The following is a 23,616-nucleotide window of genomic DNA, read 5'->3' as shown; positions in this document are numbered from 1 at the left end:
TGGCAGGGGGTTGGGCACCAACATGTAGAAGTAGAAAAGAGGAATAAGGTGCATAATATGAGAGTGTTGGACAATACTAGAGGAGGGGGTAGTTCCATATTAGATAGGGGCGGACTGAGAAGGACTATGAGGAATGAAAAGACAGGATTACAAGGCCTGTGTGTAAATGCACAGTGTGGTGAATAAGTTTGATGAGCTACAAGCATATAAATAGCAGTATGGGAGTATATGATGTATTGGCAATAATGGAAATGTGGCTTAAAAATGCTGAGGACTGGGTGTTTAATATACAAGGATATAAAGTGTTCAGAAAAGATAGAGAAGGAAACAAGGGAGGTGGGATGGCATACTGATTAGGGAAGACATTGTAGTGCTGGAAAGGGAGGATGTCCTTGAAGGGGCAAGGACAGTATCCATTTGGTTAGAATTGAGAAGGATAAAGGGTGTGATCATGTTACGTGGGGTATTCTATAGGCCTCCAAACAGAGAGAGAGAGATAGAGGCGCAAGTCTGCAGGGAAATCATAGAGATGTGCAAGAACTATAGAGTGGTGATATTGGGGGATTTTAATTGCCCAAACATCAATTGGGATAATGCTAGAGTAAAGGATAATGAGAGGGAGGGATTTCTGAAATGTGTTCAGGAAAACTTACATGATCAGTATGTTCTCAGCCTAACTAGAAAGGAGGCATTGCTGGATCTGCTGCTGGGAAATGAGCTGGAACAAGTGGCTGTCGGGGAGCACTTGGGTAAGAGTGGTCATCCTATCGTAAGGTTTAGATTAGCAAAGCAGAAAATCAAGGAACGATATAGGCTAAAACATCTAGATTGGAAGAGGGCTCATTTCAACGCAATGAGAAGGGATTTAGCCAGGGTAAAATGGAACCAAAGACTGACAGGAAGAGCTGTATCAGAACAATGGGTTATCTTTAAGGAAAAGTTGCTTCATGTACAGGCTAGGAACATTCCAACAAGGGTGAAAGGTAAGGGAACCAAAAACAGGGCTCATTGGATGACGAGGGAGATAGAGATTATGATGAAACAAAAAAGAGGGTGTATGATGCATGTCAGGTGGATTCTTCAAGTGAGAACCAGGCCACAAACAATGAGTTGAGAGGGGAGGTGAAGAGGAAAATAAGATTGGCAAACAGAGAATATGAGAATAGAATGGCAGTTAACATAAAAGGGAACCCAAAAATTGTCTAACAGCATGTAAATTGTAAGCGGGTAGTAAGAGATGGAGCAGGGTCCATTAGGACAAAGAGGGTAGGAATTGGACAAAATGTCAGTAGAAGCGGAGAGAGTAGAGGGAATCTGTAGGGTAAAAATTAAAAGGGGGGATGTACAAAAAAGGCTGGCTATGCTTAAAGTAGATAAGTCACCTGGTCCGGATCGCTTGCTTTCCAGGTTGCTAAAGGAAGTGGGGATGGAGATAGTGGAAGGGCTTGCCATAATCTTCCAATCTTCCCTGGATATGGGGCAGTGCCAGAGAATTGGAGAGTGGCAAATGTGACACGTTTATTCGAGAAAGGGCGTAAAGACAGTCCTAGCAATTGCAGGCCAGTTAGTTTAACATCAGTGGTAGGTAAGGTTTCAGAAACAATAATTAGGGAAGAATTCAACAGACACTTGGGAGAAATTTGAATTAATTAAGGAAAGCCAGCCTGGATTTGCAAAAGGCAGATCATGCTTGACTAAACTAATTGAATTTTTTGATGAGGTAACAGAGAGGGTTGATGAGGGGAATGCGGTGAATGTTGTTTATATGGATTTTAGGTAGGCGTTTGATAAGGTCCCATATAAGAGGCTGGTTAACATAATTGAGGCTCATGGAATAGGAGGGTCAGTGACCACTTAGACAAAAAATTGGCTTAAGGACAGAAAACAGTGAGTCACGGTAAATGGTTATTTTTCATACTGGAGGATGGTGGTAGACATGGGGTTCCTCAAGGGCCAGTGCTGGGACCACTACATTTTTTGCTATATATAAATGACTTGAATCTTGGAATACATAGTAGAATTTCAAAATTTGCCAATGGCACCAAACTTGGAGATGTGGCAAACTGCTTGCCAGAGGCATAGATAGGCTAGCAGAATGGGCAGACAAGTGATAGATGGAATTTAGTACAGACAAATGTGAAGTGATGCATTTTAGCAGAAGGAATAGGGAGAAGCAATATTTACTAAATGACACAGTTCTAAACAGCGTGCAGCAGTAGAGGGACCAGGGGTGCGTGTGCATTGATCTTTAAAAGTGGCAAGACATATTGACAGAGTGGTTAGTAAAGCATATGGGATCTTGGGCTTCATAAACAGAGGAATTGAGTACAAAAGCAGGGAAGTTATGCTGAACCTTTATAAAGCTCTTGTTAGGCTCCAACATACGAACATACAAATTAGAAGCAGGAGTAGACCACTCAGCCCCCTGAACTTGCTCTGCCATTCAATAAGATCATGGCTGATCTGATTGTAACCTCAACTCTACATTCCTGCCTATCCCTGATAACCTTTCACCCCCTTGCTTATCAAGAATCTATCTACCTCTGCTTTAAAAATTTTCAAAGACTCTGCTTCCACTGCCTTTTAAGAAAGAGAGTTCCAAAGACTCATGACTTTCTGAGGGAAAAAATTTCTCCTCATCTCTGTCTTAAATGGGCGACACCTTATTTTTAAACAGTGACCCCTAGTTCAAGATTCTCCCACAAGAGGAAACATCCTTTCCACATTCACCCTGTCAAGACCCCTAAGGATCTTATATGCTTCAATCAAGTTGCCTCTTATTCTTTTAAACTCCAGCGGATACAAGCTTAGCCGCTCCAACCATTCCTCATAAGACAACCTGTCCATTCCAGGTATGAGTCGAGTAAACCTTTTCTGAACAGCTTCCAATGCATTTACATCCTTCCTTAAATAAGGAGACCAATACTGCACACAGTACTCCAGATGTGGTCTCATCAATGCCTTGTATAACTGAAGCATAACCTCCCTACTTTTGTATTCAATTCCCCTTGCAATAAACAATAACATTCTATTAGCTTTCCTAATTATGTGCTGAACCTGCATACGACCCTTTTCTGATTCATGCACCAGTATACCCAGATCCCTTTGCATCTCAGAGCTCTGCAATCTCTCACCATTTAGATAATATGTTTCTTTTTTATTCTTCCTGCTAAAATGTGCAATTTCACATTTTCCCACATTATACTCCATTTGCCAGATCTTTGCCCACTCACTTAACCTATCCATTTCCCTTTGTAGCCTCCTTAGGTCCTCTTCACAACTTTCCTACCTGTCTTTGTGTCATCGGCAAATTTAGCAACTATACCTTTGGTCCCTTCATCCAAGTCATTTATATATATTGTAAAAAGTTGAGGCCCCAGCACACATCTCTGTGGCACACCACTCGTTACATCTTGCCAAACAGAAAATGACACATTTATGCCTATTCTTTGTTTCCTGTTAGCTAGCCAATCTTCTATCCATGCCAATATGTTACCCCTTCCACCAAGAGCTTTTATTTTCTGCAATAAACTTTGATGTGGCACTTTATCAAATGCCTTCTGGAAATCTAAGTACAGTGCATCCACCAATTCCCCTTTATCCACAGCACATGTTACTTCTTCACAGAACTCCAATAATTTGGTTAGACATGACTTCCTTTTCACAAAACCATGTTGACTCTGCCTGATTACCTTGAATTCTTCTAAGTGCCCTGCTATAACATCTTTAATAATAGCTTCTAACATTTTCTCAATGACATGTGTTAAGCTAACTGGCCTACAGTTTCCTGCTTTCTGTCTCCCTCCCTTTTTGAATCAAGGAGTAACATTCACTATTTTCCAATCTAATGGAACCTTCCCTGAATCTGGGGAATTTTGGAAAATTAAAACTAGCGCATCAGCTACTCACTAGCCACTACTTTTAAGATCCTAGAATGAAGTCCATTAGGACCTGGAACCTTGTCAGCCCGCAGCTCCAACAATTTGCTCAGTGGCACTGCCCTGGTAATTGTAATTTTCTTGAGTTCCTCCCTCCATTCCATTTCCTGATTTACAGCTATTTCTGGGATGTTAGCTGTCTCCTGTATAGTGAAGACCAATGCAAACTACCTGTTCAATTCTTCTGCCATCTCCTTATTTTCCATTATTAATTCCCCGACACATCTTTCTATAGAACCAATGCTCACTTTGTTAACTTTTCTTTTTTAAGTATCTATAGAAACTCTTACTATATGTTTTCACATTACTAGCTAGCTTTCTCTTGTACTCTAATTTTTCCCTCATCAATCTTTTCGTCATTCTGGAGTATTTTGTTCAGTTCTGGTCCCCACACTTTAGGAAGAATATGAGAGTATGCAGAGAGGATTTACCAGAATATTTTCAGAGATGGGGATTTTAGTTACAAGGTTAGGTTGGAAAAGCTGGGTGTTCTCCTGAGAGTAAAGGAGATTGAGGGGAGATTTAATAGAGGTATACAAGATTATGACAAGCTTAAATAAGTTCGACAAGGAAAAACTGTTCCCATTACTAATGGTACAAGGACTAGGGGACACAGATTGAAGGTTTTGGGCAAGAGATGCTGGGGGAATATGAGGAAGAACGTTTTTACGCAGCAGGTAGCAATAAACTGGAATCTGCTGCCCACAAGGGTTGTGGAAGCAGTGACAATCAATGACTTCAAAAGGAAATTGGATGGCCGCTTGAAGGAAATACAGGGATCGAGCGGGGTAGTGGGAATGACTGAATAGCTCCGTGGAGAGCTGGCGTGAACTTGATGGGCTGAATGGCCTCCTTCTGTGCCGTAAATGACTCTATCAGAGTCCTAAGGTATTGGCTCCTTATCCTGAGACTGTGCTTCCATTTTCTAGATTCTTCAGCCAGGGGAAAGAATCTCTCATAGAACATACAGCACAGTACAGGCCATTCGGCCCACGATGTTGTGCCGACCCTTTAACCTACTCTAAGATCAAACTACCTACATACCTTTCATTCTACTATCATCCATGTACCTATCCAAGAGTCGCTTAAATGTTCCTAATGTATCTGCTTCCACTACCACCGCTGGCAGTGCATTCCACGCACCCACCACTCTCTGTGTAAGGAACCTACCTCTGACATCTCCCCGAAACCTTCCTCCAATCACCATAAAATTATGCCCCCTGGTGATAGCCCTTTCCGCCCTGGGAAAAAGCCTCTGGCTATCCACTCTATCTATGCCTCTCATCATCTTGTACACCTCTATCAAGTCACCTCTCATCCTTCTTCGCTCCAATGAGAAAAGCCCTAGCTCCCTCAACCTTTCTTCATAAGATATGCCCTCTAGTCCAGGCAGCATCCTGGTAAATCTCCTCTGCACCCTCTCTAAAGCTTCCACATCCTTTCTATAATGAGGCGACCAGAACTGAACACAATATTCCAAGTGTGGTCTAACCAGGGCTTTATAGAGCTGCAGCATAAGCACTGGTCACCGAGCTGCAGGCTGAATACTTTCCATCTACTACCACCCTCTGTCTTCTATGGGCCAGCCAATTCTGTATCCAGACAGCCAAATTTCCCTGTATCCCATGCCTCCTTACTTTCTGAATGAGCCTACCATGGGGAACTTTATCAAACGCCTTGCTAAAATCCATATACACCACATCCACTGCTCTTCCTTCATCAATGTGTTTTGTCACATCCTCAAAGAATTCAGTAAGGCTTGTGAGGCATGACCTGCTTCTCACAAAGCCATGCTGACTATCTCTAATCAAACTATGCTTTTCCAAATAATCATAAATCCTGTCTCTCAGAATCGTCTCCAATAATTTGCCCACCACCGACGTAAGACTGACTGCTCTGTAATTCCCAGGGTTATCCCTATTCCCTTTCTTGAACAAGGGAATAACATTTGCCACCCTCCAATCATCTGGTACTACTCCAGTAGACAGTGAGGACGCAAAGATCATCGCCAAAGGCGCGGCAATCTCTTCCCTCGCTTCCCGTAATAACCTTGGGTATATCCCGTCTGGCCCCGGGGACTTATCTATCCTCATGTCTTTCAAAATTTCCAGCACATCCTCCTTCTTAACATCAACCTGTTCGAGCATATCAGCCTGATTCACACTGTCCTCACAAACGACAAGGTCACTCTCAATAGTGAATACTGAAGCAAAGTATTCATTTAGGACCTCCCCTACCTCCTCCGACTCCAGGCACAAGTTCCCTCCACTATCCCTGATCGGCCCTACCCTCACTCTGGCCATCCTCTTGTTCCTCACATAAGTGTAGAACGCATTGGGATTTTCCTTAATCCTACCCGCCAAGACTTTTTCATGTCCCCTTCTAGCTCTCCTAAGTCCATTCTTCAGTTCCTTCCTGGCTACCTTGTAACCCTCTAGAGCCCTGTCTGATCCTTGCTTCCTCAACCTTAAGTAAGCTTCCTTCTTCCTCTTGACTAGCTGTTCCACATCTCTTGTCATCCAAGGTACCTTCACCCTACCATCCCTTCCTTGCCTCATCGGGACAAACCTATCCAGCAGTCGCAGCAAGCGCTCCATAAACAACCTCCACATTTCTGTCGTGCATTTCCCTGAGAACATCTGTTCCCAATTTAAGCTCCCCAGTTCCTGCCTAATAGCATTGTAATTCCCCCTCCCCCAATTAAATATTTTCCCATCCCGTCTGCTCCTGTCCCTCTCCATGACTATAGTAAAGGTCAGGGAGTTGTGATCACTATCACCGAAATGCTCTCCCACCGAGAGATCTGCCACCTGGCCTGGTTCGTTGCCAAGCACCAAATCCAACATAGCCTCCCCTCTAGTCGGCCTATCTACATATTGAGTCAGGAAACCTTCCTGGACACACCTGACAAAATCTGCTCCATCCAAACTATTTGCACTAAGGAGGTTCCAATCAATATTAGGGAAGTTGAAGTCACCCATGACAACAATCCTGTTACTTCTGCACCTTTCCAAAATCTGCCTCCCAATCTGTTCCTCCATGTCTCTGTTGCTATTGGGGGCTCTATAGAAAACTCCCAATAAAGTGACTGCTCCTTTCCTGTTTCTGACTTCCACCCATACTGACTCAGTAGACAAACCCTCCTCGACGACCTCCCTTTCTGCAGCTGTGATACTATCCCTGATTAACAATGCCACTCCCCCACCTCTTTTACCTCCCTCCCTATTCCTTTTGAAACATCTAAACCCTGGAACATCCAACATCCATTCCTGCCCCTGTGATATCCAAGTCTCCGTAATGGCCACAACATTGTAGCTCCAAGTACTGATCCATGCTCTCAAGCCCGTTCAGAATCTTGTGTGTTTCATTGAGATTGTCTCTCATTCTTCTAAACTCCAGAGAATATAGGCCCAATTTACTCAGCCTCTCATCATAGGACAACCCTCTCATCCCAGGAACCAATCTAGTGAACCTTTGCTGTACTGCCTCCAATGCAATATGGAGACCAGAACTGTGCACATTACGGCAGGTGTGGTCTCACCAAAGCCCTGTACAATTGTAGCAAGACATCCTTATTCTTGTACTCCAATCCCCTTGCAATAAAGGCCAACATGCCATTTGCCTTCCTTGCTGTACCTGCATGCTAACTTTCTATGTTCCTTGTATGAGTACACCCAAGTCCTGCTGAACATCAACATTTACAAGTTTCACTAACACAAAAGCAAAATACTGCAGATGCTGGAAATCTGAAACAAAAACTGAAAGTGCTGGAAATACTCAGCAGGTCAGGGAGCATCTGTGGAGAGAAAAACAGAGTTAACATTTCAGGTCTGTGACCTTTCGCCAGGACTGTTTTTCTCCCCACAGATGTTGCCTGACCTGCTGAGTATTTCTAGCGTTTTCTGTTTTTGTAACAAGTTTCATGCCTTTTAAAAAATATTCTGCTTTTCTATTCTTGCTACCAAAGTGAATAACCTTGCAATTCCATCTACCACCTTTTTGCCCACTCACTTAACCTGTCTATATCTCTTTGCAGTCTTGGTGATGAATGGGATGTAGTCTTAAAATATGACTGGTGGTTGAACAGAGTGCCAAGACTTTTTTGTGGTTTGATTCAGCCTGAACGAATAGCTGAGGAGGGTATAGAGGCAGTGGTAAGGGAGCAGATTTTCATGGCAAGAGTCGAAAGTGATGGCTTTAGACTTAGATTAGATTAGATTAGATTAGATTAGAGATACAGCACTGAAACAGGCCCTTCGGCCCACCGAGTCTGTGCCGACCATCAACCACCCATTTATACTAATCCTACATTCCTACCAAACATCCCCATCTGTCCCTATATTTCCCTACCACCTACCTACACTAGTGACAATTTATAATGGCCAATTTACCTAACAACCTGCAAGTCTTTTGGCTTGTGGGAGGAAACCGGAGCACCCGGAGAAAACCCACGCAGACACAGGGAGAACTTGCAAACTCCACACAGGCAGTGCCCAGAATCGAACCCGGGTCCCTGGAGCTGTGAGGCTGCAGTGCTAACCACTGCGCCACTGTGCCGCCCCTGGTGATCAGTTGGAAGAAATTCTGAAGCACCCACAACTTAATGTCAGACAGGCGATCTGACAGCACAAAGGTAGTTGTTAGCTGTGGAGAACAACAGTGAAGTAGAGCTGGGTATTGTCAGGATACAAACGGAAAATGACTCTGCACCTGTAGATGTCATTGAGAGCAGCATGCTTTTATCTTCCATGTTCTTATTATTTTTCATGCAGGAGTCGATTTTCAGATGAAAACTTTGATTGTTGATGGAGAGCAAACAGTGTTGCAGTTATGGGACACTGCAGGCCAAGAAAGGTAAATTAGAAATGAGCAAATTTAAAATTGATTATACTACATATTTGTTAAAGCCAAGTATGCACGTAGTATGCAGATTTCGTTTTATTCCTAATTAGTTTTTGAGCAGGCTTATTATAAGGTACAGAAAACGAAAAAGGGGTCATTGCAGTCTGGTGCACAGTCTCAAGCCATGTCAGTAAACAGGAAAATGCAATGATGTGATCATTAAAAAAAAACTTTCATTCCATTTACCCTATCTCAGCTGCACATAACATTCGTCCAGTGCTCCTGAGTTTAGAAGGCATAAAAATACTTAATGCTTTCCAATGCGTTTGTGGTATATCTCTACATTCAGATGCAACGTCTTCAAAGCCACGTGTGTAGTCGATGGCAGCCTGCACCATGGGGAAACCTGCCATCCTGGCGAAGCCACATGAACGCTTTGCTTGCTTCTCTCTGGTCAGAGAGAACACAATATACTCCCCTCTCCTGGCATAAAGAGCTTCAGTCATCTCACTTATACAGCCAAATAGGAGATGTTGGAGATGTCACTTGCTGCAGCAGGATCCCAATGCAAAGAAGTTCTTGGCCACGGTCACCTTCACAGCCACTGGCAGTGCCATCCTCATCCTGCTTTGAGGCTGCAGCGCTGCCTGCAAGAGGTGGCAGATTTGCTTGAGCAGCTCCTTCGTAAAACAAAAACATTGCACACACTGAGGGGGATTTTATGTGGTGACAGGGATCTCGGCCACTGGCTAAAGCTCCAACGGGAGCTCTGCGTCGCCTCCTCTGTGGAAGGCCTGCTGCATTATGTGCCAATTAGGCACTTGAGTGAACAGTGGTGGGCCTTCCCCGGGATTAAGGAACCTGGCAACAGAAGTCCCACCTGTTGAGAGCTGTAGGCCAATCAGAGACTAGTAGCCCTTTCACTGAGCAGCGCCATCCTGGAGGTGGTGGCTCTGCCGGTAATGGACCCACCAGAGGTGAGGCTCCCAGGCCACACATGAGTTAGGGTGGGAGGGGTTTCACGGGGTGGGGGCATGAGGGGGTGGGGTGGAGGGCGATCAGCAGCAAAAGCAGGGGCTGGCTCTCAGCAGGCCCCCTCCCTTCCCATTGCCAGGTCCCTCGATCAGGCACTAAGTATCTTTGAACGAGGAACCCTCCAGTCCCAGAGCTGGCAAGCAAATCCACATCAGAATGTTCTGATGAAAGGTCACAGAGCTGAAGCGTTAACTCTGTTTCTCTCTGCATGGATGCTGCTGGACCTGCTGGGTATTTCCAGCACTTTCTGCTTTTATCGTCCTCTTCTGTGTTGCCTCTGCTCAATTTCCCTTACAGGCTGCAGGCCAAGGGAGATTGTAACTACAGCACCTATGACTGGGAGCTCGTGATCTGACCAGAACCCTTAAATCTAGAACCAAGGCCTTCACCATATGCATACCATTCCCTGGTGACTTCACCACTTTTAAATAACATTAGAAAACTTACGGCACTCCTACAAACTCAGACAGCTCCAGTACAAATTAATCAGCAACTACCTGAAAGTAGTTGATGATCCTTTTAAATAGCACTGGCGGGGGATTCCTTCCTGCTGCTGAATGCATGTTCAGCTGTGCATGTTTGACAGGGTATTAGCTGGAGCGGTGAGGTCGAAAATGAAGTGCTGACGTCAGATGCAGCGTTACATGCTGACTAATGTCACAGTCGGCCTACTCTGCATACTTCTGGTGCACGCTTCTAATGCCCATGCTAATGTCCTCATCAAAATGGCATCTGGAGTGGTTCACACCAGAAGTGTGCATGTGCAACGCAGACGTTATTTTGAGACCAAAGCGTCACTCATAAGGCTGAAACTACGGTTGCCAGGGATCCAAATTTTGCAGCATGGATCCCTGAAATGCGCTTAGATTGCTCACCTTGATGAACATAAAAATATACCAAAGAAAAAAGTTTCAAGCTGAATGACCCCTCATGTATTAACATCACTAGCAATGTATTGGTTCAGTAACATTAATTTTTTTATGAAAATGAAATGGTTAGCAGAGAAATGGGCACCAAAATCTTATTGTTTATGTTTCAGATTTCGGAGTATCGCCAAATCATATTTTAGACGTGCGGATGGCGTTTTGTTGCTATATGATGTCACCTGTGAAAAAAGTTTCCTCAATGTACGAGAGTGGGTTGACATGATTGAGGTGAATGACCCTGTTGTCATATTAAATAGATGTCATGTAAATTAGGCAGCAACTACAAAGCTACATGGTCAGTGCAAACTCACTAGGAGAAAAATAATACACCCTGACAAATTGAGTCACCTTGTCTTCCTGTTGCACGTATCATGTAATTGGTCGCACAGTTTCCACAATTTTTCATCTATTAATGTCACACCTGGAACATAATTTAGTAACATTACTTCTATATTGTAATGTCCAGTTCATAAGTCTTCCATTCATATGCCATATCCCTATTATTCATTTTACACCAATATGTAAGTTTTGTGTTCTGTTAAAACGCCCCCTCATTTTTCTCCCACCTTCCAGTTTCCATACCATGCATACCATAACCTCTGGGTGAATTTTTGAGGGGTTTCTCCCATTTGTCTGCCTTTGTTCCTGGGTTTCTGTGACTCTCACACAAAACTTAAAGTGGATCCCATGGAAATTTACTCTTCCTAGCTCAGAAGGTAAGCAGCCAAGCTACTGCCACACTTCTGCAGTAATAGCACCAGGAGGCACACGGAGCTGCATAAAATGACCTGTTACACAAGGAAAAGGGGTTGTCATTTTAATGTCACCTCATCTAATGATTACGGTTGGATTGGGAACTCCTTATGTGGGAAATCATGCTGTGTGAAATTACATATTGAAGCCCAACATTCTGCAGTATTGGACTTGCTTATGCTCAATAATGTATCAGCTCAAGCTATGATGTTGGTTCAGAGAATAGTCATAAGACTGATCCGTACAGTCATCGGGTAAAAGTTTTACTTTCTAACCTGCTTGCAGCAGGGGAGGCCAGAGATGGGTCAAGGCCCCAAAAGTTCGTGGAGCAGGCTTTGCCAGGGCTTTTTAACTCATTTACGGTATTAGCATCCTGCTTCTGGATTTGCTGACAAATGAGAGTAGATGGCTGTGATGATGACCCGCATCCAACAGTTGAAGGCTCTCAATTTAAAGGGACTCTGGCAGAGGTCAGGATGGCTCCATTGCAGAACAGTGAGGAAAGAGAGAGAAAGTATAATGATGGAGACTCAACTTGGGAAGATTGCCCCACAAACCCCCCACCACCCCCTCTCCCTTCCCGGTTCTCTGAGGCATGCCTGGAGATCGTGCTGTGGGCTGTTCCCAGCAGACAGGAGGAAGAGAACAGTCTCTGAAACAAAGCAGGAATGCCTCAAAGTGGCTGAGGAGGTCAGCAGCAGGGGTGTAGCACCTGCAGTTGGATACAGTGCTGAAAGTGGTTCATTGACCTCATTAGAAAGAAAGATTTGTATTTAGGGCAGGAAAGGTGAGTGGCATCCCACATTCAAGTGCTAACACCCACCTTCCTTGGACTTCCCCAGTGTTCTCCAGCCCAGCACTCTTCAGAGCAACACACCTTGCAGGTCGACCCATTCCTTTTTCTCAAGGAAATATTTGCTTTGAGGAAGCATCGTCACACTACTAATGCTCACTCTGCACTGGCTCATTCATATACCTCAGTGGGTCCTCCAAGGCAGGTATCTATGTTGTCACATGATGAGGAGTATATCACAAGTGAGCAGGAGCAGGTGTTGGTGACAGAGGGCATAGAACACTCCAAGCTCTGCTCAGTTGGCCACAGATGCTGAGTCTTGAGGGGCATCCACGAAGAGCACTATTCTGGAGCAGCAGCAGAAAATGTCTGCAATTCAGTCAGCATTTCCAGAGGCACTGCGCAGCATTGGAGAGAGAATGGAGAAGGCCATCTCCACCATGAGTGCCATGATGTCTCAGGCCTTTGCACTGATGTCCACATCCATGAAAAGATTAGCCACCTGCGTGGAATATCAGATGTGGCAGGCAACTGAGTGCATGCTGGCCCTTGCCATGGCCATTCAGCACCTCACTGAACTACAGCAAAGTGCACCCCAGCTCTTGGCTAGCAGGATGTGTGAGTGGGCTATGAGAAGAAAGATGGAGAAAGGGCACATGGAAGTGGGGAGTCTACTCAAGGCACTCCCATTGCTCACTCCTTCCCCACCTTGCCTCCCTCAGACAGTAGCCCACATGCTGCCTTCTGTCCCGATGGCTGAGTCTGCCCTTCCACATCGAGGTGGGGCAGTCTCTAGCAGGGCCATCACGGGCCCCAAAATCAAGAGGATGTTTGCCACGAGCAACTCAGCAATCAGAGCAGGGGAATGAGCAACCTGCCTCTAGTTCTGCTGAAGCCACAGGGATAGGGGATAGCACCACGTAGTAGTAATAAGAAAAAGAAAAGAAAGAGTTTGTAGTTTCACAAAGGGAATCATTTGGGTGTTTGCAAGTATGTCACTGTGCTAATTCTATTGTAAATGTTAATGAACCATAAACTGTATTGCGTGTTCAATGTCCAGTCATCACTAGTTGCCTCTCACCTGCCAAATGGCTATCAGGCTTGAGGAGAATGATATGACCAGAGTAGAAAATGAGCAAAGGGTGTCAAGAATGCTTTTGTGTTGGGTGAGTTGATGGAGGAGCGGGGGTGGGGGGCGCAGGGGGTGGAGGGAGCGTACAGTAGATTCAGCATTGGTATGGCAAATGGCTTCAAAGACTCAGCTTAGTTAAATAATACGTCGCAGCATATCTAGTTGCAAGGTGAGCGGTTGCAGGGACCCTGGGCAATTCAGGCTTCTCTACCTCCTGCTTATCATCCTTAGAGGATGCAAAGCAGCCTTCATCTTCCTTCTCCTGCAGCTGCAGTCGTCCTGTGTTGTGCAAGGCATAGCAGACCACTGCCATTCTGGACACGCTTGCTGGTACATACTGAAGGGTACAGCCAGATCTGTCCAGGCAGCTGAATCACATCTTCACTCATCTAATGGCTTTCTGTATGACCATTCTTGTGCTCATGTGGCCCTGGTTGTACCTTTGCTGTTTATCAGTTGTAGGGTTCCTCACAGATGTCATCAGACCCTTCCTTAGAGGGTAGCCCTTGTCTCCAAGAAGCCATCCGCCGTCACTGGAGGTGCGAAAATCTGTGGGCGACTTGACTGGTGCAGAATGAAGGCATCATGGCAGTATCCAAGATATCTTGCACAGACATGAATATCTTATGGTGGTTACATACCAGCTGAACATTGATGGAGTGGAATCGCTTTTGATGAATGAATACTCCTGAATGATCTGAGGGCACCTTGATTGTCACATGTGTGCAGTCAACGACTCGCTAGACCTGTGGTAATCCAGCTATTAAAGCAAGTCTGAGAGCTGTCTGGTTCTGACTGGCCTCACCAGTAGCAAAGTGGAGTGCAGAATAATAAGAGGTGGTCTCACTGAACAAAATAAAATTCTTAAGGGGCTTGACAGGGTAGATGCTGAGAAAGTATTTCCTGTGTCTGGGGAATCTAGAACATGGCTCACAGTCTCAGAATTAGGAGTTGGCCATTTAGGACTGATGAGGAGAAATTTCTTCACTCATAAAGTTATGAGTCTTTGGAATTCTCTACCCCGGAGAGCTGTGGATGCTCAGTCGTTGAGTGTATTCAAGTCAGAGATGGATAGATTTTGGTTAGTAAGGGAATAAGCAATATGGGAATAGTGCAGGAAGGTGGAGTTGAGGTAGAAGATCAGCCATAATCTTGTTGAATGGTGGAGCAGGCTTGAAGTACCAAATGGCCTACTCCAGCTCCTGTTTCTTAAGTGCTTATGCAGGTGGTGGCCCTGTCAAACGTGACATTGGTCACCTGGGAGATCCACTTGTGTGTGGCAGATTGTGAAATCCTGCAGATGTCACCAGCAGATCTCTAGAAGGAGCTGGAGGCAAAGAAATTCAGGGCTGTGATGATCTTGACAGCCACTGGCAATGCAGGCCCACTTGGCAGCACCTCTTGTTCCAGGAGGCTGCAGATGTCAACAACAACCTGTTGAGAAAGTCTGAGCCTCCTGAGGCACTGTTGCTCAGTCATGTCGAGGAAGCTGATCCTCTGTCTGTAAATGCTGTTCTGGGAGTACTGCCTCCTTTCAGCTGGAGCTCTGTGTTTATCCACTCTGTCATGTGGAATGGCAGGTGGCTGAGGAGGAAGCAGCTACTGCTGCTACTGGTGTGGCTCCTTCTGGCTTTTGGTTTGCTGATATTGCTCCTCTTGCTCATCAGCTGCTCCCATGTTGCAGTGAAGGCTGACAGCAGGGAAGTGCAGATCAAAGTCCAAGGTAGCAGAAATGATCTCCAAAGTGTTGGAAATCACCTCTAAAGCAGTGAAATCACACTCCCAGAACATGTCCCGTGAACAAAAGCCTTTCACTTCGGCAAGGAAGCAGCTTTCCTAGTTCAGTGTTTAAAGGCTTTTCAGCTTGTCAACTTCACAGCCATCAATCCCCAGTGTGTTCTCACCTTCTTGATCCTGGCACGTGCCAGACAGCTCAGGAAACCTGTGCGTTGGCAATTGAAGCCAGAATCAGGAATAAACCTACTTTCAATTGCCTTTTTACATATATAATTCTCAGACCTGCCATCCCCATGGGGGTTCCCATGCACCTTCAAATGAACACTGGTTAAATGCGGAAGTGAGTGGGATTGTGTCTATTTTCTGACACGCTGGCTTTTATTAATGTTTTAACTGCTCCCCCGACCACATGCACTGACACCCACCCCACCACTGCTTGCAGGTTAACAGTCCCCTCATAGGAACTGAGTTAGGTGGAAAGAATAGAGTACTATGGGTTTTTAAGCCTGGAAGAGTAACTAAAGTGAGCGTTGGCCCTCTAGAGAGTGAGTCTAGGGAATTAATAATGGGAAGTAAGGAAATGGCAGAAGCAATAGATATTTTGTGTCTATCTGCACTATAGAAGCTACAAATAATATCCCAGAAATACTTGTAAATCAAGAGGTGAAAGGGAGGGAGGAACTTATAACAATTAAAATTTCCAGGGAAAGGGTACTGAGAAAACTATTAGAACTAAAGGCTGACAAGTCCCCAGGACCTGATGACCTGCATCCTAGGTCTTAAAAGAAGTGACTGCTGAGATAGTAGATGCATTGGTTGTAATTTTCCAAAATTCCCTAGATTTTGGAAAGGTTCCATCAGATTGGAAAATAGCAAATGTAACTCCTTTATTCAAGAAAGGAGGGAGACAGAAAGAAGGAAACCACAGGCCAGTTAGCCTAACATCTTTCATTGGGAAAATGCTAGAATCTATTATTAAGGCGGTTATAATAGTTTACAGAAGGTGGGGGAAGATATACTCGTGTCATTCTTGGTGGTTTCGTGAAAGAGAAACTGTGTTTGACTAATTTATTAGAATTCTTTGAGAAAGTAACAAGCAACGTGGATGAAGGGGAATTTGTAGATATGGTATACTTGAATTTCCAAAAAGCATTTGATAAATGCCACATCAAAGGTGACTACACAAAATAAGAGCTCATGGTGTAGGGGATAACATATTAACATGGATAGAGGATTGGTTAGCTAACGGGAAACAAAGAGTAGAGAGAAATGGGTCATTTTCAGGTTGGCAAGCTGTAACTAGTGGCGTGCCACAGGGATCAGTGCTGTGCCCTCAGCTATTTACAATCTATATCAATGACTTGGATGAAGGGACCATATGTATGCTTGCTAAATTTGTTGATGACACAAAGATACATTGGAGAGTAAGTTGTGAAGATGACACAGAGAAAGGGATATAGATAGGTTAAGTGAGTGGGCAAAAATGTGGCCGATGGAGTATAATGTGGGAAAATGTGAACTTGTCCACTTTGGCAGGAGGAATAGAAAAGCAGAATATTATTTAAACAGAACTGCTTTGGGAGCCTGGTGTCAGACATGCGAATGACATGTCCCACCCAGCAGAAATGGTTTTGGGTGGTAAGCGCTCCAATACTGGGTAGTTGGCTTAGGAGAGGAAGCTGCTGTTGGACCACCTTTCTTGCCACTGAATTTGGAGGATCTTGCGAGGCACCTCTGGGGGTACTTCTCCAGTGCTTTGAGGTGCCTGCTGTACGTTGTCCAAGTCTCCAAAGCATACAGGAGCGCAGGAATCACTGCTGCCTGGTAAACCATGATCTTAGTCTTGGGTTTGAGATCCTGATCCTCAGATACTCTTCCTCAAGTCGGCCAAAGGCTGAGCTGGCACCTTGGAGACGATGATGAACCTCGTCGTCTATGTCTACCTTCGCCAAGAAGATGCTCCCAAGAAATGGAAAATGGTCCGCATTTTCCAGGACCTCGCCATTGATCTTGATTGACAGGGGGGGGTGTTGTGCTGTGGGAGCTGATTGGAAGAGGATCTTCATTTCCAAGTGTTTAGTGCAAAACTCATTTTCTCGTATGCTTCGGAGGAGTCGACAATGATCTGGAACTCAGTTTCAGAGTGAGCGCATATGCAAGCATCATCTGCATACTGAAGTGTGACGACTGAGGTTGGATTGATTTTGGTTTTGAAGGCAGCGTAGTTTGAACAGTTTCCTATCTGTTCTGCAGATTATCTCTATGCCTGTGGGTAGTTTACTGGAGGTGAGGTGTAGCATTGCAGTGAGGAAAATGGAGAAGAGGGTGCGATGACACAGCCTTGCTTGACTCCAGTCTTGACTGAGATGGGGTCTGTGGTGGTTCCATTGGTGAGGATCACAGCTTGCATGTCATCATGGAGTGGACGGAAGATGGTGACAAACTGCTGAGGGCAGCCAAGTTTGAGGAGGGTGCTCCAGAAGTCTTTGTGGTTGACAGAGACAAATGCTTTTGTGAGGTTGATAAAGGCCATGTACAGCAGTTGGCGTTGTTCCCTCCATTTTTCTTGGACCTGCCGCGCAGTGAAGATCATGTCTCTGGTGCCTCTCGATGGGTGAAAACCACACTACAACTCTGGAAGGAGCTTTATGTTTGCTGATGATACAAAGCTTGGTGGAAAGGTAAGCTGCGGGGAGGAGGTCGAGAGGCTGCAAAGAGATATAGACAGTTTAAGTGAGTGGGCAACAAGCTGGCTAATAGAGTATAATGTAGGGAAGTGTGAAGTTGTTCACTTTGGTCATAAAAATAGAAAAGCAGAATTTTTTAAAAAGGTGTGAAACTGGTAAGTGTTGATGTTCACAGGGACTTGGGGGTGCCTGTACAAGGAACGCCCAAAGTTAACATGCAGGTGCAGCAAGCTATTAGGAAGGCAAATGGCATGTTGGCCTTTATTGCAAGGGGATTGGAGTACAGGAATAAAGAAGTCTTACTAAAATTGTAAGGGCTTTGGTGAGATTGCACCTGGAATACTGTGTGCAGTTTTGGTCTCCACATTTAAGAAAGGATATACTTGCACTGGAGGCAGTGCAGCAAAGATTTACTAAATTGGTCCCTGGGATGAGGGGGTTGTCCTATGATGAGAGGCTGAGTAAATTGGGCCTATATTCTCTGGAGTTTAGAAGAATGAGAAACGATCTAGTTGAGACATACAAAATTCTGAAAGGGCATGATAGGGTAGAAGCTGAGTGATTTTTCCCACTGGTCAGGGAATCTAGAACACAGGGATAGTCTCAGGATAAGAGCCAAATCGTTCAGGACTGAGATAAGGGGAAATTGCTACACTCAAAGGGTTGTGAATCTGTGGAATTCTCTACCCCAGAAGGTGTAGATGCTCCATCATCGAATACATTTAAGGCTGGAATAGATTTTTGGTCTAGCAGGGAATCAACGGATATGGGGAGCGGGCAGGAAAGTGGAATTGAAGCCCAAGATCAGCCATGATCATATTGAACGGCAGAGCAGGCTCGATGGGCCATATGTTCTACTCCTGCTCCGACTTCTTATGTTCTTCAGCCACTGGGAGAAGGCGATTGAGGAGGATCCTTGCAGTGATCTTCCCTGTGGCAAAGCAGGGAGATTCTGCTGTAGTTGCTGCACTCAGCCTTGCCTCCCTTCTTGAATACAGTCACAATACAGTCACAGCGTCCCTGAAGTCCTCCAGCAAGCTCTCCTCATCCCAGATGAGGGATATGAGGTGGCGCAGTTGTGCCAGGAGTGTATCTGCCGCCATGTTTCAGGATTTTGGCAGGGATTCCGTCTGCTCCAGAGGCCTTGTTGTTCTACAGCTGTTGAATGGCTTTTTCTACTTCGCTGCAGACTGAGGAAGCACGGAGACTGAGCCAGACAGGGTGTTGAGGAATGGAGTTGAGGATATTCTGGTCAAAGACAGAGTCTCGGTTGAGGAGTTCTTCGAAAGGTTTCCTCAGTAGTGTGTATAAGCTGCAGATGTTGGCCGCTTCGAGGACTACTGTGTTGGGGATGCGGCCCTGCCAGATGATGCCAAGGATTCTCTGGAGGCAGCGAAGATGGAATGAATTGAGAGGTCGCTCTTGGCTGACATACGTTGTCCAGGCCTCGCTGCCGTAGAGCAAGGTACTGAGGACACAGGCTTGATACACTCGGACTTTTGTGTTCCGTGTCAGTGCGCCATTTTCCCACACTCTCTTGGCCAGTCTGGACATAGCAGTGGAAGCCTTTCCCATGCGCTTGTTGATTTCTGCATCTAGAGACAGGTTACTGGTGATAGTTGAGCCTTGGTAGGTGAACTCTTGAACCACTTCCAGAGCGTGGTCGCCGATATTGATGGATGGAGCATTTCTGACGTCCTGTCCCATGATGTTCGTTTTCTTGAGGCTGATGGTTAGGCCAAATTCATTGCAGGCAGCCGCAAACCTGTCGATGAGACTCTGCAGGCACTCTTCAGTGTGAGATGTTAATGCAGCATCGTCAGCAAAGAGGAGTTCCCTGATGAGGACTTTCCGTACTTTGGTCTTCGCTCTTAGGTGGGCAAGGTTGAACAACCTGCCCCCTGATCTTGTGTGGAGGAAAATTCCTTCTTCTGAAGACTTGAACGCGTGTGAGAGCGCAGGGAGAAGAAAATCCCAAACAGTGTAGGTGCGAGAACACAGCCCTGTTTCACGCCACTCAGGATAGGAAAGGGGTCTGATGAGGCTGAATTGTGCCTTTCATATTGTCATGGAATGAGGTGGTGAGTCGCTTTAAACAGGCTCCAGAAGCTGGCCGAGCGTGTCTACCCTGAGGCACAGAGTGGCTTTCGAGCAGAGAGATCGACCATTGACATGCTGTTCTCCCTTCGTCAGCTACAGGAGAAATGCCGCGAACAACAGATGCCCCTCTACGTTGCTTTCATTGATCTCACCAAAGCCTTTGACCTCATCAGCAGATGTGGTCTCTTCAGACTACTAGAAAAGATCGGATGTCCACCAAAGCTACTAAGTATAGTCACCTCATTCCCTTCTAAATGCACCTGGCCAAACCCTCCCCCCAATCTCCGTCCTAACTTTAGACTTCCTCACACTCCGACAGGAGCCCAGTCTTCACCCCAGCCCTCTCCTGAGTTTTCCACACCCCCAGTTCTTTGCTCTCAGTTGAGGCCCTGTCTGCCGCCCTCCCTAGTCTCGGCAGCTGGAGCTGGGAGTGGGGGCAGCCATAGAAATTAGTAAAAATGCACTGCACTTAATCAGCATCAGAAACAGGAAGCTGTTGTGATGGACAGCTGGGTGATGGCATGGCTGGTTTCCTCTGTTCAGCTCCCAACTGACCACAGCAAGTGTTTTTGTTACTAGATTAGATTAGAGATACAGCACTGAAACAGGCCCTTCGGCCCACCGAGTCTGTGCCGACCATCAACCACCCATTTATACTAATCCTACACTAATCCCATATTCCTACCAAACATCCCCACCTGTCCCTATATATTTCCCTACCACCTACCTATACTAGGGGCAATTTATAATGGCCAATTTACCTACCAACCTGCAAGTCTTTTGGCTTGTGGGAGGAAACCGGAGCACCCGGAGAAAACCCACGCAGACACAGGGAGAACTTGCAAACTCCACACAGGCAGTACCCAGAATCGAACCCGGGTCCCTGCAGCTGTGAGGCTGCAGTGCTAACCACTGCGCCACTGTGCCGCTAGTGTTTTAACCCTTTGTGTTTTATTTGCCAAATAAACAGACAGTGTCAGGTTTTCTTGTAGGTGTAAAACAGCAGATTAAATATTTATTAAACAATACTCATTCCCCGAAAAATGTTCACAACACCACTCGCACACACATTCACTCTCACACGAACTCTCAAGAGAAGATAAAAAAGTACAGGTTAAGTGGCATTCAGAGTTCAGGTTGTAAAAGTCTGTTGCTTCAGGAATAACCTGTGGTATCCCTTCGGAAGGTGGAATTTTAAAGCTATAGACCTGTTTGCTGGTTGGTAATCGTTGGGCTGTTGCAATCTCCTGGTGGTTCACTTTGGAATGAAGACAGTGCTGATGTCTTAGGTCAATTCTCACCAGTAGAAGAGGCATTTTTAACAACGGCTCTCTTGTCTGCTATGGTTAGCTTCCAACTTGTCTCAGCAGGGTTCTACTGTGTTGGCTGGAACTGATCTCTCTCTCTCTCTTTCTCAGCCTTGCTGGAATTCAAAATGGCTTTTTTGTTGTTGTACTGTGTGGCTGAGGACACACCAGACTGATGTTGTCTCTAGTCCTGTCCTGAAAAGACTCCCATTTGTTCCTCAAAATGATTACCTTTTAAGGTGAAATTTATAAGGGTTGGTTTCACCCATGTGACTCAGGTTTCAGTCCTAGCTAGGCTGTATAATGGCCTTGATGATGGCACCATTCTGAGGAGTTGAGAGTGATTCACACTCCATTGTAATGGAGATTATTAGGAGACGAGAAGTCTGAGAAAGATTTTGTCTCTTTGTTTTTGAGTATAGCTCCCATCCAGGTGTGATTATCTGTCGCATTTCCAGGCTGAATTGGTTTTCGCCTAAATAGACATCGATGTGGATTTGAGTGCAAGAGACGCTAAGGGTCATGTGTCGTATCCTCCATTTTGTTATCAGTACATGCATCAGTCTTTTAAAAACTGTACCAATTTTTATAACTCTTCAGTTTGGTTCTGTATTTTCATTGCTGCACTTATGAGCGTGACACTATGGTAAATGATTTGGGTCAATTAGAGGTTCTAAAGAGGAATGGAATTTCTTCAGAGTTGGCATATCTGGGAAGGAATAGTAAAATAAATAGCAGAGGGAAAAAGAAAGCGGTGTGCTTTCTCAATTTCACCGTTTTCTGTTTGTTTTTATAATGCAGCAAAATGATGACACAAATGATAATTATGCTAGTCACATCGTCATATCACATGCATGTGACATTGGCGCAGTGAAATGCTGCTTGGTTTCCAATTCCATTCAATCCCGAAGTTTAGAACAAAATTGCCAAACATTTTTTCAAAATAGACAGTACATCTTTAAAAGAACAGGCTCAAGTAAAACATATAGTTATGATTTATCTGAGATTATAAGAAGGCATCATTCATTTTTGCTTAATTTAAAGGATTCAACCAATGAAAATATTCCGATTATGTTGGTGGGGAACAAGGCGGACCTGAGAAACAGAGCAATGCAAGAAGGACAGAAGTCTGTTCCCACCAGCTACGGGGAGAAACTGGCCATGGTGAGAATCAAAGAACTGAGTCATTAAAAACATGTTTGTTTTAAATCTGGAGAGGTGGGTGTAAAGCAAAAAGTTGTGAATTTTTGTATTTGTTATTACACTCTTTAAAGTTCAGTTCAGCCCAATCAATTATACAAATGCAGAGAAAAGAAAATTTTCCAACAATTAACTAGGAAATTAAAGGAGGCGGCTTTGGGTGCGAGAGGGAATAAAATCCCCTAAAAGTGACATCTGGTTAGGATTCTGACATCATCCAGCCCTCATCCAGGTTTCACCCAGGAGGCTGTGAAGGTGAGTGAGGAACCACAGAACAACTGTTGGGTAAGGCATTTAAATATTCAAGTAGCTCATTAATTTCTGTTTTAACCAAGGATTCTGACTTTAACAGTCAGCAGACTTATTTCTTGAGCTGTCAGCAACTCGCCAGGGTCACCGAGGCGAGTGTATAGTGGGGAGTCCTCTTCAGTGAAAACTAACAAGCTGGTATGGCTTCATTCAGTGAAACTGAAGAGCTCCAGCCATGGCCAGATGAGAGGCTGCTGCTCACAGCTTTCCTCAGAGAGTGCTTTTAATACTTGACAGGTGATTGCCAACTTCTTGGAAATCACTTCACCTGTCTTGCACTTCACTAACCTTCAGCTTCACATTCCTGCTGCCAGTCTTCACCATGGCATGGAAGCAGCTTGTGCAGCACTATCTTGCACCTCTGATGAAGAGCAAGAAGACCAAAAGCACTAACAGCAAGAGTACCACCAGCAGCAGCTGCCTTCTCCTCAGCCACATGACACTCCAAAGGGCAGAAGGGATGGACACAGAGATCCGCTTCAAGGAGGCAAGACCCCAATGCAAGATCTAGAGGCAGTGGATCTGCTCTCAACAGGTGTGGGCACTAGTGTTTAAGAAGGCTAAGATTTTCACAGCAGGTCATTGCTACCATCTGCAGGCTCTTTCCCAGTGGGCGAGGTGAGCATGTGTTGCCAATGACTGTCACGGTGCCTGTACCTGGAGGACCACCCCCAAGGGCTCTGCCTCTCTCCAAGGTTGTGTACTCTCCACCTACAACGAGAGAAAGCAGAGAGTTATGACTGTTAATAATAGCTTATGTGACTACTTGGGATGGACAACATTTGTAGAGGGTGACTAAGGCATTTGTGTGAGAAGGCAATAGGATGAGGGTGAGTGTTGGTTATTCAGATGGGGAT

The 23,616-nt window shown here is 45.1% G+C and overlaps 1 protein-coding gene across 1 annotated transcript in view; it reads left to right on the top strand.

Moving 5' to 3' along the window:
• The window catches only part of rasef (RAS and EF-hand domain containing), a 110,468-nt gene that overhangs the window by 70,272 nt on the left and 16,580 nt on the right, over window positions 1-23,616 (top strand). Inside the window, exons 14-16 of the mRNA XM_068030017.1 lie at window positions 8,711-8,792; window positions 10,855-10,969; window positions 22,295-22,414. Coding sequence (XP_067886118.1) covers window positions 8,711-8,792; window positions 10,855-10,969; window positions 22,295-22,414 — 317 coding nt within the window. The remainder of the gene's footprint in view (window positions 1-8,710; window positions 8,793-10,854; window positions 10,970-22,294; window positions 22,415-23,616) is intronic.

Source organism: Heterodontus francisci, chromosome 4, assembly GCF_036365525.1.
Source record: "Heterodontus francisci isolate sHetFra1 chromosome 4, sHetFra1.hap1, whole genome shotgun sequence".
Taxonomy (NCBI): domain Eukaryota; kingdom Metazoa; phylum Chordata; class Chondrichthyes; order Heterodontiformes; family Heterodontidae; genus Heterodontus; species Heterodontus francisci.
This window is presented reverse-complemented; position numbering and strand designations above follow the sequence as displayed.